The sequence below is a fragment of the Borostomias antarcticus genome, assembly GCF_949987555.1.
Source record: "Borostomias antarcticus genome assembly, chromosome: 4".
NCBI classification, from domain to species: Eukaryota; Metazoa; Chordata; class Actinopteri; order Stomiiformes; family Stomiidae; genus Borostomias; species Borostomias antarcticus.
In genome coordinates, this window is record NC_140237.1 from 6,362,662 (window position 1) to 6,377,927 (window position 15,266).

A 15,266-nucleotide genomic window follows, 5' to 3' on the forward strand; every position below is an offset into this window, starting at 1 on the left:
GGCAATACTCCATCAGTATTACTAGAGATGGGGAATACTCCATCAGTCATACTAGAGATGGGGAATACTCCATCAGTAATACTAGACATGGGGAATACTCCATCAGTAGTACTAGAGATGGGGAATACTCCATCAGTAATACTAGACATGGGGAATACTCCATCAGTCATACTAGAGATGGGGAATACTCCATCAGTAATACTAGACATGGGGAATACTCCATCAGTAGTACTAGAGATGGGGAATACTCCATCAGTAATACTAGACATGGGGAATACTCCATCAGTAGTACTAGAGATGGGGAATACTCCATCAGTAATACTAGAGATGGGGAATACTCCATCAGTAATACTAGAGATGGGGAATACTCCATCAGTCATACTAGAGATGGGGAATACTCCATCAGTAATACTAGAGATGGGGAATACTCCATCAGTCATACTAGAGCTAGGCAATACTCCATCAGTATTACTAGAGATGGGGAATACTCCATCAGTAATACTAGAGATGGGGAATACTCCATCAGTAATACTAGAGATGGGAGAATACTCCATCAGTCATACTAGAGATGGGGAATACTCCATCAGTAATACTAGAGATGGGGAATACTCCATCAGTAGTACTAGAGATGGGGAATACTCCATCAGTAAAACTAGAGATGGGGAATACTCCATCAGTAGTACTAGAGATGGGGAATACTCCATCAGTAATACTAGAGATGGGGAATACTCCATCAGTAATACTAGAGATGGGGAATACTCCATCAGTCATACTAGAGATGGGGAATACTCCATCAGTAATACTAGAGATGGGGAATACTCCATCAGTAGTACTAGAGATGGGGAATACTCCATCAGTAATACTAGAGATGGGGAATACTCCATCAGTAGTACTAGAGATGGGGAATACTCCATCAGTAATACTAGAGATGGGGAATACTCCATCAGTAATACTAGAGATGGGGAATACTCCATCAGTCATACTAGAGATGGGGAATACTCCATCAGTAATACTAGAGATGGGGAATACTCCATCAGTAATACTAGAGATGGGGAATACTCCATCAGTAATACTAGAGATGGGGAATACTCCATCAGTAATACTAGAGATGGGGAATACTCCATCATTCATACTAGAGATAGGGAATACTCCATCAGTCATACTAGAGATGGGGAATACTCCATCAGTAGTACTAGAGATGGGGAATACTCCATCAGTAATACTAGAGATGGGGAATACTCCATCAGTATTACTAGAGATGGGAGAATACTCCATCAGTAATACTAGAGATGGGAAATACTCCATCAGTCATACTAGAGATGGGGAATACTCCATCAGTAATACTAGAGATGGGGAATACTCCATCAGTAGTACTAGAGATGGGGAATACTCCATCAGTAATACTAGAGATGGGGAATACTCCATCAGTAGTACTAGAGATGGGGAATACTCCATCAGTAATACTAGAGATGGGGAATACTCCATCAGTAATACTAGAGATGGGGAATACTCCATCAGTAGTACTAGAGATGGGGAATACTCCATCAGTAATACTAGAGATGGGGAATACTCCATCAGTCATACTAGAGATGGGGAATACTCCATCAGTCATACTAGAGATGGGGAATACTCCATCAGTAATACTAGAGATGGGGAATACTCCATCAGTATTACTAGAGATGGGAGAATACTCCATCAGTAATACTAGAGATGGGAAATACTCCATCAGTAATACTAGAGACGCACACGGTAACACAGATGGATGTGGTCAGAGGAGAATAGTTTTGTATCCATTTGTCCTTTCCAAAACCCTTGGCTTAAAACATTTGGACTTGTCCTTAACATTTATAAAGATAATATAACAGTGTGTCATAACTGTCTGGCTTTGACTGGCTTTGGTAGTATGTATGCAGAAACAGAAAAGTAGTTTTTATTTGTAATAGTTTGAATGGTGTGTAGAAGCATGAGGTCACGTGCACACCTAGTACGTCCTGGAGGGGACATAGCAGCCAGGGTGGGTCACACTTCTGCATTCATTTCAACACGTGTTTTCAATTAGGTCCTCACCTCACAGAGCATGTTAGCTTCATTGTTTCCTACCTACAGTAGCTTTTTTATTTTAATTTGGAAGTTTTGATGTAGCGGTCTTAACTAACTTATATATTACACTGATCTCTTTCTCCTCTCTCTTCCTCTCTCTCTATTGGCCTCTCACCATCTCTACTTACAATCAGCTTGTATTTGTACCTGTCTCTCTTTCTTGCATCTCTCTCTCCCTCCCTGCCCCTCCAGCCACTCTCACCTGTACTTTCCTAAGAGAGACCAGGTGATGGTTGAGGTTGAGGGGAAACACAGAGAGACCAGGTGATGGTTGAGGTTGAGGGGAAACACAGAGAGACCAGGTGATGGTTGAGGTTGAGGGGAAACACAGAGAGACCAGGTGATGGTTGAGGTTGAGGGGAAACACAGAGAGACCAGGTGATGGTTGAGGTTGAGGGGAAACACAGAGAGAGACCAGGTGATGGTTGAGGGGAAACACAGAGAGACCAGGTGATGGTTGAGGTTGAGGGGAAACACAGAGAGACCAGGTGATGGTTGAGGCTGAGGGGAAACACAGAGAGAGACCAGGTGATGGTTGAGGTTGAGGGGAAACACAGAGAGAGACCAGGTGATGGTTGAGGTTGAGGGGAAACACAGAGAGAGACCAGGTGATGGTTGAGGTTGAGGGGAAACACAGAGAGACCAGGTGATGGTTGAGGGGAAACACAGAGAGACCAGGTGATGGTTGAGGTTGAGAGACCAGGTGATGGTTGAGGGGAAACACAGAGAGACCAGGTGATGGTTGAGGTTGAGAGACCAGGTGATGGTTGAGGTTGAGGGGAAACACAGAGAGAGATGGTGTTGGTCGCCCTCATGTCCCTCAGCATCAAAAACCTCACTCTCTCCTCCTCCTCCTCCTCCTCCTCCTTCCCCTGTCCTGTCACACTGGGACACCCCCCCTCACTCTCTCCCTCTCCTCCTCCTCCTCCTCCTGTCCTGTGACACTGGGACACCCCCCCCACTCTCTCCCTCTCCTCCTCCTCCTGTCCTGTGACACTGGGACACCCCCCCCACTCTCTCCCTCTCCTCCTCCTTCCCCTGTCCTGTCACACTGGGACAACCCCCCCACTCTCTCCCTCTCCTCCTCCTCCCCCTCCTCCTCCTGTCCTGTTACACTGGGACACCCCCCCCACTCTCTCCCTCTCCTCCTCCTCCTCCTCCCCCTCCCCCTCCCCCTCCTTCCCCTGTCCTGAGACACTGGTACACCCCCCCCGCACTCTCTCCCTCTCCACAACACTGGTCTGGATATACGGTAAAATACTGTACCTCTGCAACTCTTGTGATTCACCTGTATCACCCATTGTGGTTAGATTGGAGATCACATAAGGTCAATGTTTCCATGTTTTCTTTCATGTAGCCTAGTAAACCAATAAAGGAATATCCATGTTCCATCGTGGGAGGGGAGGGTTGATGATGTCACATTGTTTTGACAGTGGGAGGAAACCGACACTTGTCAAAATGGAAGATTTGACCCATTCTCTCACTGACTGATATCATAGGAACACAGCCAAGAACCACAGAGATCATCTAATCAGAAACTCCTCTACAAAACAACCAGCGAGGGCAGGAAGGGAGAGGAGGATCTAGGAAGGGAGAGGAGGATCTAGGAAGGGAGAGTAGGATCTAGGAAGGGAGAGGAGGATCTAGGAAGGGAGAGTAGGATCTAGGAAGGGAGAGGAGGATCTAGGAAGGGAGAGTAGGATCTAGGAAGGGAGAGAAGGATCTAGGAAGGGAGAGTAGGATCTAGGAAGGGAGAGTAGGATCTAGGAAGGGAGAGGAGGATCTAGGAAGGGAGAGTAGGATCTAGGAAGGGAGAGTAGGATCTAGGAAGGGAGAGGAGGATCTGCGGAAGGGAGAGTAGGATCTAGGAAGGGAGAGTAGGATCTAGGAAGGGAGAGGAGGATCTGCGGAAGGGAGAGTGGGATCTAGGAAGGGAGAGTAGGATCTAGGAAGGGAGAGTAGGATCTAGGAAGGGAGAGTAGGATCTAGGAAGGGAGAGGAGGATCTAGGAAGGGAGAGTAGGATCTAGGAAGGGAGAGGAGGATCTAGGAAGGGAGAGTAGGATCTAGGAAGGGAGAGTAGGATCTAGGAAGGGAGAGTAGGATCTAGGAAGGGAGAATAGGATCTAGGAAGGGAGAGTAGGATCTAGGAAGGGAGAGTAGGATCTAGGAAGGGAGAGTAGGATCTAGGAAGGGAGAATAGGATCTAGGAAGGGAGAGTAGGATCTAGGAAGGGAGAGTAGGATCTAGGAAGGGAGAGTAGGATCTAGGAAGGGAGAGTAGGATCTAGGAAGGGGGAGTAGGATCTAGGAAGGGAGAGTAGGATCTAGGAAGGGGGAGTAGGATCTAGGAAGGGAGAGGAGGATCTGTGTTGTGTTACATAAACATCACCATCCACATTGTGTGGGCAGGGGGGGGGTGAGTGTGTGTGGGTGTGTGTGTTCTGGATTCAAGCCACATTGGGGACAAATGTTAAACATGAAACCAATTGATTGGGGTTCATGTGAAATTGGGGACAGGGTTAGGATGTCAGGGCTGGGGTTGGGGTAAAAGAATGTGTGAATGTAGGAACTAAGGTTAGGGTTAGTCTTGGGGTGAGGGTAAGGGGATATGAAATGAATGTAAAAGTCAATGCAATGTCCCCAAAGTTGGTTAAGTCAACATGTGTGTGTGTGTGTGTGTGTGTGTGTGTGTGTGTGTGTGTGTGTGTGTGTGTGTGCGCGTGCGTGCGTGTGTGTGTGTGTGTGTGTTTATTGATGAGCACACATTTGTCCGTATGATGTACGTCTGGCACGTCTGGCAATACCAGACTTAGTTTCGAGATTGAGTCTATAGAGCATGCATATGCCCCCTGCTGGTACAGAGGGGAACTGAGCTCATTACTTCGTGGGATCAGAATCAGAATCAGTTTATTGCTTGGTAGTTTACAACATACTAGGTCATGGTGCATAACATGGAGACAACATTGGACAGGGTGCGGGGACAAGATGGGACAGTGTAAAGACAGGACAGTGTAAATGAGCAGTACAAAATACGAATACATAAAAAAACAAAACAGGGCGCTATCAGTGTATAAACAGTCCAGTGAGTGGACAAAGTGGAATGTGTGGGCGATGTTTATGTATACAGCGTGTGTGACGGGACATGTGTGTGTGCTGGGTGACATTTGCAGGACAATCACAGGTCTTGTGCAAGTATTGCAGCGGTGATAGACCCGGGAGGGGATGGGTTGATACGAAGAGATTTTGGCTGGGCTGGGAGGGGTCAGTTGGCCGGGCTGGGAACGGTCGGTTGGCCGGGCTGGGAGCGGTCGGTTGGCCGGGCTGGGAGGGGTCAGTTGGCCGGGCTGGGAGGGGTCAGTTGGCTGGGCTGGGAGGGGTCAGTTGGCCGGGCTGGGAGGGGTCAGTTGGCCGGGCTGGGAGGGGTCAGTTGGCCGGGCTGGGAGGGGTCAGTTGTCCGGGCTGGGAGCGGTCGGTTGTAATCTTTCTAGCCCGCTTCAGGGCCCTGTGCAGGGCCTGGAGGGAGGGCAGGTTGCAGCTGATCACCCTCTCAGAGGAGTAGGTGACGCTGCAGTCTGGCCTGGTCTGTGGCTGTAGCAGTCTGGCCTGGTCTGTTGCTGTAGCAGTCTGGCCTGGTCTGTTGCTGTAGCAGTCTGGCCTGGTCTGTGGCTGTAGCAGTCTGGCCTGGTCTGTGGCTGTAGCAGTCTGGCCTGGTCTGTGGCTGTAGCAGTCTGGCCTGGTCTGTGGCTGTAGCAGTCTGGCCTGGTCTGTGGCTGTAGCAGTCTGGCCTGGTCTGTGGCTGTAGCAGTCTGGCCTGGTCTGTGGCTGTAGCGGCGGAGTCCCAGTGGTGATGGAGGAAACGTCAGTATCAGTATGTAGAACCTTATGATAGACAGTCAATCCTCTTCTCAAATACAGTGATTTACAAAGCAGCTTTGCTGTTTTTTTTGCTGTTAATAACTCAATCAACACAACTCAGACTTCTATCTATATAAGCAGCATATAAATAACACAGCACCAAACCTTCATCCACACAAACCCACTATCAGACAACCAACACCAACTTTATCCATGATGTCATTTTGTGACAGTGTTCCTTACTGTACATTGACATCCTATGAGTAATAGTCCAGGAAGTAGCTACTGGTCACATTGAAGGTCTGTTACGCCAAAGATAGGCGTTTGAAGAATTCAGCCAGCGTCTTGAGCCCATGACTGGGCAGATATACTTAGGGGGAGCCTCATGGTGGAGAATTCTACTGGAAGACCTTGAGGTCCTGTAACTGAAGACAGTGCTGAGTGGAAGAGGGATTAGGGAAGAGAACGCAGGGGCAAAAGAGGACGGACAACTGTTTGAGCCTAGAACAACCTTGACCTATAAGACAGTCAAACTGGCCATAATGTATGTGTGTGTGTGTGTGTGTGTGTGTGTGTGTGTGTGTGTGTGTGTGTGTGTGTGTGTGTGTGTGTGTGTGTGTGAATGAATGTGAGAGAAGAAGAGAGAGGTCCTGAATGTAGTCACTCAATCAATTTGAAACTCATCTCATGTTATGTTATAATGCTTTCGAGAGAGAGAGAGAGAGAGAGAGAGAGAGAGAGAGAGAGAGAGAGAGAGAAGAGAAGAGAAAAGAGGAGAAGAGAAAAGAGGTTAGATGGAGAAAGTGCACATGTGTACATTAAGTGGCAGGTGATGATATGTTCCATTTAAATCACATGACATTTGAGAAGAGAGCTATCGACACACTGTGATTTATGGCTTGTAGTGTGTGTGTGTGTGTGTGTGTGTGTGTGTGTGTGTGTGTGCAAGTGAAAGTGTACTTACAGCACAGCATACAATACTTATTCATATCATGCCATCTTGTGGAGGAAAACGGTTTAAGTCTTGGCTGTCCAAAATATAACATCAGGATGTGGGCTAACATCATGTGGTAGTAGGTTTTCAATTAGTTTCAAAAACTTTATGTTTTTGCTAGTGTACCTACCTACTGTACCGGCTATCTGTAAAATGAATATGTCCATGTAGCTATTAGTAGCACCAGTCATTGGACTCAACAATAAATGTGAATATAGTGACCAGAGGGAGAATAATCTGTGTGATTATTCGACTCGACTAGTCTGTGAACTCGCAGACTAGTTGGGACAACCATTACTACAGGACATGCCCCCCCTCACTGCATGACACACACCACACCTCTCCCTCACCCCTCACCCTAACCTTAAACACCATAAACTTACCCGTCGCTGTTAAGAATGGCAGACATGACAAAAATGATAGTGACCAATTAGCAGCACCATGTTCTGTAATCTGGTTACTGGTTACAACAGCAAGTCTTTCAAATCCACATGTCAACACTGATGCTTTGGACTGGTGTGTTTTCTGATAAGGCTGGCAGAGGGCCCTTCTGAGAGGGTCTGGAGCAGGCATGGATGGATTGAGTGTAGAGAATGGCAATATGGTGTCCTGTAGTAGAGGCTGTGTCATGTAGGAGGCGTGTCCTGTAATAGTGGGTGTGTCATGTCATGTAGGAGGCGTGTCCTGTAGTAGTGGGTGTGTCATGTCATGTAGGATGCGTGTCCTGTAGTAGTGGCTGTGTCATGTAGGAGGCGTGTCCTGTAATAGTGGGTGTGTCATGTCATGTAGGAGGCGTGTCCTGTAATAGTGGGTGTGTCATGTAGGAGGCGTGTCCAGTAGTAGAGGGTATATCATGTAGGAGGCGTGTCCTGTAGTAGAGGGTATATCATGTCATGTAGGAGGCATGTCCTGTAATAGTGGGTGTGTCATGTAGGAGGCGTGTCCTGTAGTAGAGGGTATATCATGTCATGTAGGAGGCGTGTCCTGTAATAGTGGGTGTGTCATGTAGGAGGCGTGTCCAGTAGTAGAGGGTATAGCATGTCATGTAGGAGGCGTGTCCTGTAGTAGAGGGTATATCATGTCATGTAGGAGGCGTGTCCTGTAGTAGTGGGTATATCATGTCATGTAGGAGGCGTGTCCTGTAGTAGTGGGTGTGTCATGTAGGAGGCGTGTCCAGTAGTAGAGGGTGTGTCATGTAGGAGGCGTGTCCTGTAGTAGTGGGTGTGTATGTCATGTAGGAGGCGTGTCCTGTAGTAGAGGGTGTGTCATGTAGGAGGCGTGTCCTGTAATAGTGGGTGTGTCATGTCATGTAGGAGGCGTGTCCTGTAGTAGAGGGTGTGTCATGTAGGAGGCGTGTCCTGTAGTAGTGGGTGTGTCATGTCATGTAGGAGGCGTGTCCTGTAGTAGAGGGTGTGTCATGTAGGAGGCGTGTCCTGTAGTAGTGGGTGTGTTATGTCATGTAGGAGGCGTGTCCTGTAGTAGAGGGTATATCATGTCATGTAGGAGGCGTGTCCTGTAGTAGAGGGTATATCATGTCATGTAGGAGGCGTGTCCTGTAGTAGAGGGTATGTCATGTAGGAGGCGTGTCCTGTAGTAGAGGGTATATCATGTCATGTAGGAGGCGTGTCCTGTAGTAGAGGGTATGTCATGTCATGTAGGAGGCGTGTCCTGTAGTAGAGGGTATATCATGTCATGTAGGAGGCGTGTCCTGTAGTAGAGGGTATATCATGTCATGTAGGAGGCGTGTCCTGTAGTAGAGGGTATATCATGTCATGTAGGAGGCGTGTCCTGTAGTAGAGGGTATATCATGTCATGTAGGAGGCGTGTCCTGTAGTAGAGGGTATATCATGTCATGTAGGAGGCGTGTCCTGTAGTAGAGGGTATGTCATGTAGGAGGCGTGTCCTGTAGTAGAGGGTATATCATGTCATGTAGGAGGCGCGTCCTGTAGTAGAGGGTATGTCATGTCATGTAGGAGGCGTGTCCTGCAATAGTGGGTGTGTCATGTAGGAGGCGTGTCCTGTAATAGTGGGTGTGTCATGTCATGTAGGAGGCGTGTCCTGCAGATAAACCTGTACGTGACCAGATGTGGCACCAAAGTGGTGTAGCAGGAAACTGCAACCAGGTGAATGAATGTCCATGGGGGTGAGGGGGCTTCCACGGGAACCAGGTGAATGAATGTCCATGCCCCTGTAGGGGGTGAGGGGGCTTCCACAGGAACCAGGTGAATGAATGTCCATGCCCCTGTAGGGGGTGAGGGGGCTTCCACAGGAACCAGGTGAATGAATGTCCATGCCCCTGTAGGGGGTGAGGGGGCTTCCACGGGAAGATGGACAGAAAAGTGAGGGGAGGTGGATGGAGGGGCGGGGCTGGTGGTCAGATTCCTATCAGGCTTTGATGGCTGAGCGCCAAAGCATTCATTGTAACGTAAAACACAACTGTGTGTTTACTTGCATGGTCACACAACGGCAACACGTTCCCTGGTGTCATTCAGCCTACAGATAAGGTTGTAAGTGTAAACACTCATGTTGACGTTGTGTATGGAGGTAAACAGGGTGCATCCTTCAGAGTCTTATCTCCGCCACACAGCTCTCACTGACACGCCAGCCAGGCAGAGACATTTATTACATCTCTCAATCAAAAACATGTGCATGATGTCTCTAGTAGCTATCCATTCTTGAAACAGACTGCAATTGATTGGCAGCCTAAGTCCCATCCCCACGGTTGTTGCTTCATGCTGCAGTAGTATGGGTGTGGCATGCTGCAGTAGTATGGGTGTGGCATGCTGCAGGAGTATGGGCGTGGCATGCTGCAGTAGTATGGGTGTGGCATGCTGCAGGAGTATGGGCGTGGCATGCTGCAGGAGTATGGGTGTGGCATGCTGCAGGAGTATGGGTGTGGCATGCTGCAGGAGTATGGGCGTGGCATGCTGCAGGAGTATGGGTGTGGCATGCTGCAGGAGTATGGGCGTGGCATGCTGCAGGAGTATGGGTGTGGCATGCTGCAGGAGTATGGGTGTGGCATGCTGCAGGAGTATGGGCGTGGCATGCTGCAGGAGTATGGGTGTGGCATGCTGCAGTAGTAGGCAAACACACACACACACAATGTAATGCAAAAATATTTCTTTCTACTATTTTTTATACAGTCTAAATGCAGGAATAATTGGGGGACACATTGGACACAGTCCAGTACTGGAGGACATTATGGATTCATGAGACTAACTCCTTTAGAGGTCCTCTTAAGCCTCTGATTCAAATGTTCTGCTATCCTGCCAGCCTCATCCTCCTTAGGCCAATCAGCAGCCTCATCCTCCTTAGGCCAATCAGCAGTCGTTTTTTTTTTCAAGTTAGGGGAGACTTGTTTGTTATGTTTGAGTACCATTGTAAAAAGCTCATTGTAAAATGTAAAATGCTAGTGAATGTGGTGATACTGTTGGCTCTAGTTAATAAACCAGTCCTGCCCTGTCCTGCTCCCTGGTGACGGAGACTGTCCCTCCTGCCCACGCGTGTCCCTCCCGTAAGACGGACATGTCCCTGGGTGTTTGAGTGGATGTTGTTTCTATTCTTTTTTGTCACATCCCGCCCTGTTCCAGAGCCTCGCCAGCCCTTGTGTTCTGTGTTCACTCTCGCTTGGCGCCCCCTGCTGGTTTTCTGTGGTTGTATCCAGTTCTGCTCAACTGTCTTCCATTGTCTCATTATGATTCAGACCCATCTGTACCTTGTTTCCCTTTTCAGCCTTTCTTTAACTTCCAGCCAAGACGCTTGTCTCTTTGTGGGTTCATTCACCCTGTGGGTTTCCCTGTGGTTGTTGGTTTCTGTGGATAACCTTCTGTTCTGGATGTTTGAGTTGTTGTCTCATCGTTTCCTGCTCCCAGGACTGTTTCATTAAAATCACTGAGCTGTCTTTGACTATCTCATTTTGTCTGCACTCGGGTCTTAATCCTGCTACACTGTGACAAAACTATGCCCCTTCTCTGAATAGTAATGACAGACTTGGCAGACCCACCTTCTTTGACCAACCCCTTGACTTGTTTTAGGCTGGACCTCAGATCTAATGGACACCTTGTGTTTGGGGCCAGCGAGCATCAAGCATAGCTTCAGCAGACCCTTTCTTCAAGGCAGGCGTCTTGAACTTGCCCTTCAGGTTTTGCACTTTAATCTTTAGATCCTCAATCTGACCAGGGAGATATACAGTACATGGTCAATTCCATTAACACAACACTACACAAACTGTGCACACATACGTACACGTGCGCACTAGGATTGTAACAATATATCGTGCCACAATATATCGCGATACAGAAACGTCACAATACGTATCGTCAAGATGAAAACAATATTGTCATATGTTTATTGTATATCAGTGAACGCTGGCTACACAACGCTGATAACAAACACATATTTTGTCTCTAGGCCTCTCCATGATATTACAACAGTTAAGCTCTAAATTCACAAAGTGTAGTGGAGTAGAAATGTGGAGAAACGCACTATTGGTGTGAACAGCAGCGCTACTGCAACGCTTCGCACCTGCCCTTAGTGTATCGTATCGTATTGTTATCGTCAACCCAATATCGTGTATCATATCATATCATGAGATTAATGTACCGTTACACCCCTAGTGCGCACGCACACACACACACACACACACACACACACACACACACACACATAATATAAAGAACTAGACATGGTGCTCAGAGAGCACAGACCTCCGCCCCTGAATGCATTTCCTGGTTCCATGTGTGCCAGAATGTAATTTGTTCTAAACTGGCCCATGCTGCACCCCTCCACCCAGTTTCATGAAAAGCAGTCTGGTAGTTTTTGCGTAATCCTGGTCCAATAAATGAATGGAGGTGAATGGCTGCCTGTATTTTGCCGGCTCTGTGGCGCCCCCCTTGGGTCACAGTCAGCGGGAAGCAGTGGGGTGCTCTCCAGGCTCTCCACCTGCACACCCCAGTCCAAACCCTGTGTCTCTAGTACTCTCATACAGGTAGCAAGTTTTGTTTTCATTTTGTGTAATCCTAGTCCAAAAAATGACTGGAAGTGAATGGGTGTTTTTTTTTTGCCAGCGCTGTGGCGCCCCCCTGTGGTCACAACCACAGGGGGGAGTGCAGTGCACTCCGGGCTCTCCCTCCGCACACCCCAGTCCAGACCCCGTGTCTCTAGCAGCCCCACACAGGGAGCTGGCTTCGTTTTGTTTTCATTCATGGATCCAACCCGTTATTCGGATCTGCGTAATGGGTTCTAAGGTGATTCACCCCTCCACCAAGTTTCATAAAAATTTGTTTGGTAGTTTTTGCGTAATCATAATCCAAAAAATGAATGGAAGTGAATGGGCAGTCCTGTGCTTCGGATCTGCACCAAAACTAAATGGGTTCTAAGTTGGAGCATGCTACACCCTTTCATCAAGTTTCATGAAAATCGGTCCGGTAGTTTTTGTGTAATCCTGCTAACAAACACACAAACACACAGACGCATGATGCCACCCAAAACATTACCTCTTGCCCTGCACTGTCGCTGGGGCGGAGGTAATGAAAGATTTTTAAAATGTGATACTCCTTGTCACGTCTGCCAACTTTGGTTGCCAAGTCATATCCTTCCTCAACCACCTTGTCAAAGTGGTGGTGCAGATTCTTGCACAGGCTCTGCATAGAGAGTCACAGGAAAGCAAACCCCAAAGTGCACAACACACTTGTCAACATAAAGTAGGACCTGTGTTGCCTCCTCTTCAGCAGTTGGGTTCATTAATCAGTCCTTATAATGAATATACTGATGGAAATGTGCCATCTTTAAGATGTGTGTAATGATAAACAATTTACTCATACATAACTGAGAATACAATTTTCATTTGACAAGTGAATATGATTTGACAAGTGAATTTGATTTTAGGTTTTGTGAACCACATTCGATTTCAGGTCAATTTTTGTAATCTTGAAGCATGAAGCAGTGTAAAGTAGTCTACAATGAATGCAGTTATCTGGACTGGACTGCCGCATAAATGCATGCTAAACACCATGTGCTATACAAATATTTATCCATTAAATCATTTATTTTCAGAAATTGAATTGAAATAGGATTAAATACAAAACTGTACAGGTTATTTTTAATGTGGCAAGCATGATAATCCAGAGACTGCGCAGTAACTAGCATCAATGTTTGTAACTAATCCTTGGTCATCAAAATGGATTTGTCACACAGAGAACAAAAGTTCAAACAAATAAGCAAAAAATCATCTAGCTATAGCTGGAGGCCTGTTTAAGAGGCTTGGAACATCTTCTTTCTGTCTGATTTGTCTTCAATGTTCTTGCGCCAGTCACCCACAGACTCTTTGTCCTGATGGAGAGTAACAGAAACACCGAAGAGTCAGAATTATGCTCATGTTTATTTAAAAAGTAATAACCATCTTGCTAATGGAACGGCCTGTCCGGGGAATGTCTCCTTTATTTTATGATAAGTATAAAATGGGATCCTCTATAGTCTTGCTGAAGCACAGTTTGAACAGACTCTGGTTAAAACTACAGTTTGAACAGACTCTGGTTAAAACTATAGTTTGACCAGGCTGTTGTATGTTTTTGGCCGATCAGCCTGGCTAGATCCCCTCTGTATTACCTACTTCACATTTTAAATGAAGTATTTTTCCCCTAATGTGAGTGAGATGCATCTGTAGGCCTACTGTACATTGGTTGACAAAATACTTGGTACCCACCTCTTCTTTGACCTCCTTCTTAACTTGTTTCAAGTTGGATCTCAGATCCATGGACACCTTGTGTTTCGAGCCCAGCAAAGCACCAAGCATAGCTTCAGCAGACATGCGCACTTTCTTCAGGGCAGGCTTCCGGAACTTGCCATTCAGTTCCCGAACTTTCATCCTCAGATCCTCAATCTGGCCAGAGACATAAATGCACTTTTAGCAAATGCCCTCTATTTATTTACAGCTCTTAATGGTAATCTCATTAGATGACTTGGATGTGTTTCTTTCAGTATGAAGAATGGCGCACACTGAAGGATATGAAACTTAATTCCTATTAGATGGATGAAAAGAAGCTATACCTCCTTATCGGTCTTGCTAACTTTGCTCTCTATATCATATCTCTGCTCGTCAACAGCATCAATCTGCTGATGGAGTCTTTTGCACAGATCCTGAAGAGAAACAGGAGAGAAACAGACGGAAAACAAGTGAAGGAGAGGCTCCAGTTTCTAATCCTGCACCTTAATAACCTTTCATTTGACAGAGATATACATGGACATATGTTCAACATACTATACTATCCAGACTGATACTGTATATGTTTCTAGAGTTGGACAAGTACCTGGAGCTCCTGCATACTTCCAGGGTTAGAGAAAGCAGGGCAGTTCTCCTCCATGTACTGCTGCTTTTCCTCCTCCTTTTCCATGGCCTCTTGCTCCAACAAACGTTGTCCTATCTGGAGCATCAGGCTCTTAGAGAAACAACACATGGATTGGTTGGTGAGGCCAGTCATACAGTGACTGTCCCCGATCGCACGGTGATCCAAGCCTATTCTTGTTTGGTTGGTGATTAAGTCATATTTTTAAGTGATAGACAAATGCAAAAATGTACACTATTACTAATCATGTACGGTATTAGTTCTGTGATGAAGACCAGGAATATGTTAATCTAGGGATCTGGTAATCATAAATGGCCATGAGGGATGTTTCATATCACCAACCATGTTGTCTCTTTATACTGTGTCTCTACATCTATGACTTCTTACCTTCAGATGATGTTTGCGGTTCGATGTCATCTTTTTCCTTCAGAGACATGTAGGGAAGAAAGAATACCATGAGGTCAGCTGTGATACTAATGGACCTGGCCATGACAAACCCTCTCTTGAACAATAACATTATCATCACTTACTCTGACATCTTGGTCAGCGGTTGATATCGCTTCCTTTGAAGAGAAAAGACAATACAAATGTTTGCTTGTGAATGGAGATTTTCTTTAAATACGCACTGTAAACTTACTATCTCCTCACTCCACTCTGTGGAAACCTAATTTTCACACTCTGGCTCTTTACTGTGCAAAATGCATTTCTATATTTGGTCAAAGTGTGGGCCAGCAGTTGTTTTCAGATGTCCCTAGTTAGCTGCGTTCCTCACTGAGGGGGGTCACACCCCAAACCACAACAGCTGAGTTTAGCCCCACATTCCATAGAATTTCCTTGAAGTGTCTGTAGCACTGTAGCACAACAAAGAGGCTAACTATAGGCCCCTCATACTATAACTTAAATACATACAGTAGGCTAGGTGGTAACTGTCATATAGTAGGCTAGGTGGTAACTGTCATACAGTAGGCTAGGT

The 15,266-nt window shown here is 46.6% G+C and overlaps 1 protein-coding gene across 1 annotated transcript; it reads right to left on the bottom strand.

Moving 5' to 3' along the window:
- Window positions 1–13,202: 13,202 nt before the first annotated feature.
- LOC311308107 (troponin I, fast skeletal muscle-like) lies at window positions 13,203–14,831 on the bottom strand (the record flags this gene model as incomplete). Its single annotated transcript, XM_084437043.1, has 6 exons — window positions 13,203–13,280; window positions 13,654–13,830; window positions 13,998–14,087; window positions 14,258–14,386; window positions 14,681–14,717; window positions 14,824–14,831. 6 exons carry the CDS (start codon window positions 14,829–14,831, stop codon window positions 13,203–13,205), a joined length of 519 nt encoding a protein of 172 aa, XP_084293169.1.
- Window positions 14,832–15,266: the final 435 nt, after the last annotated feature.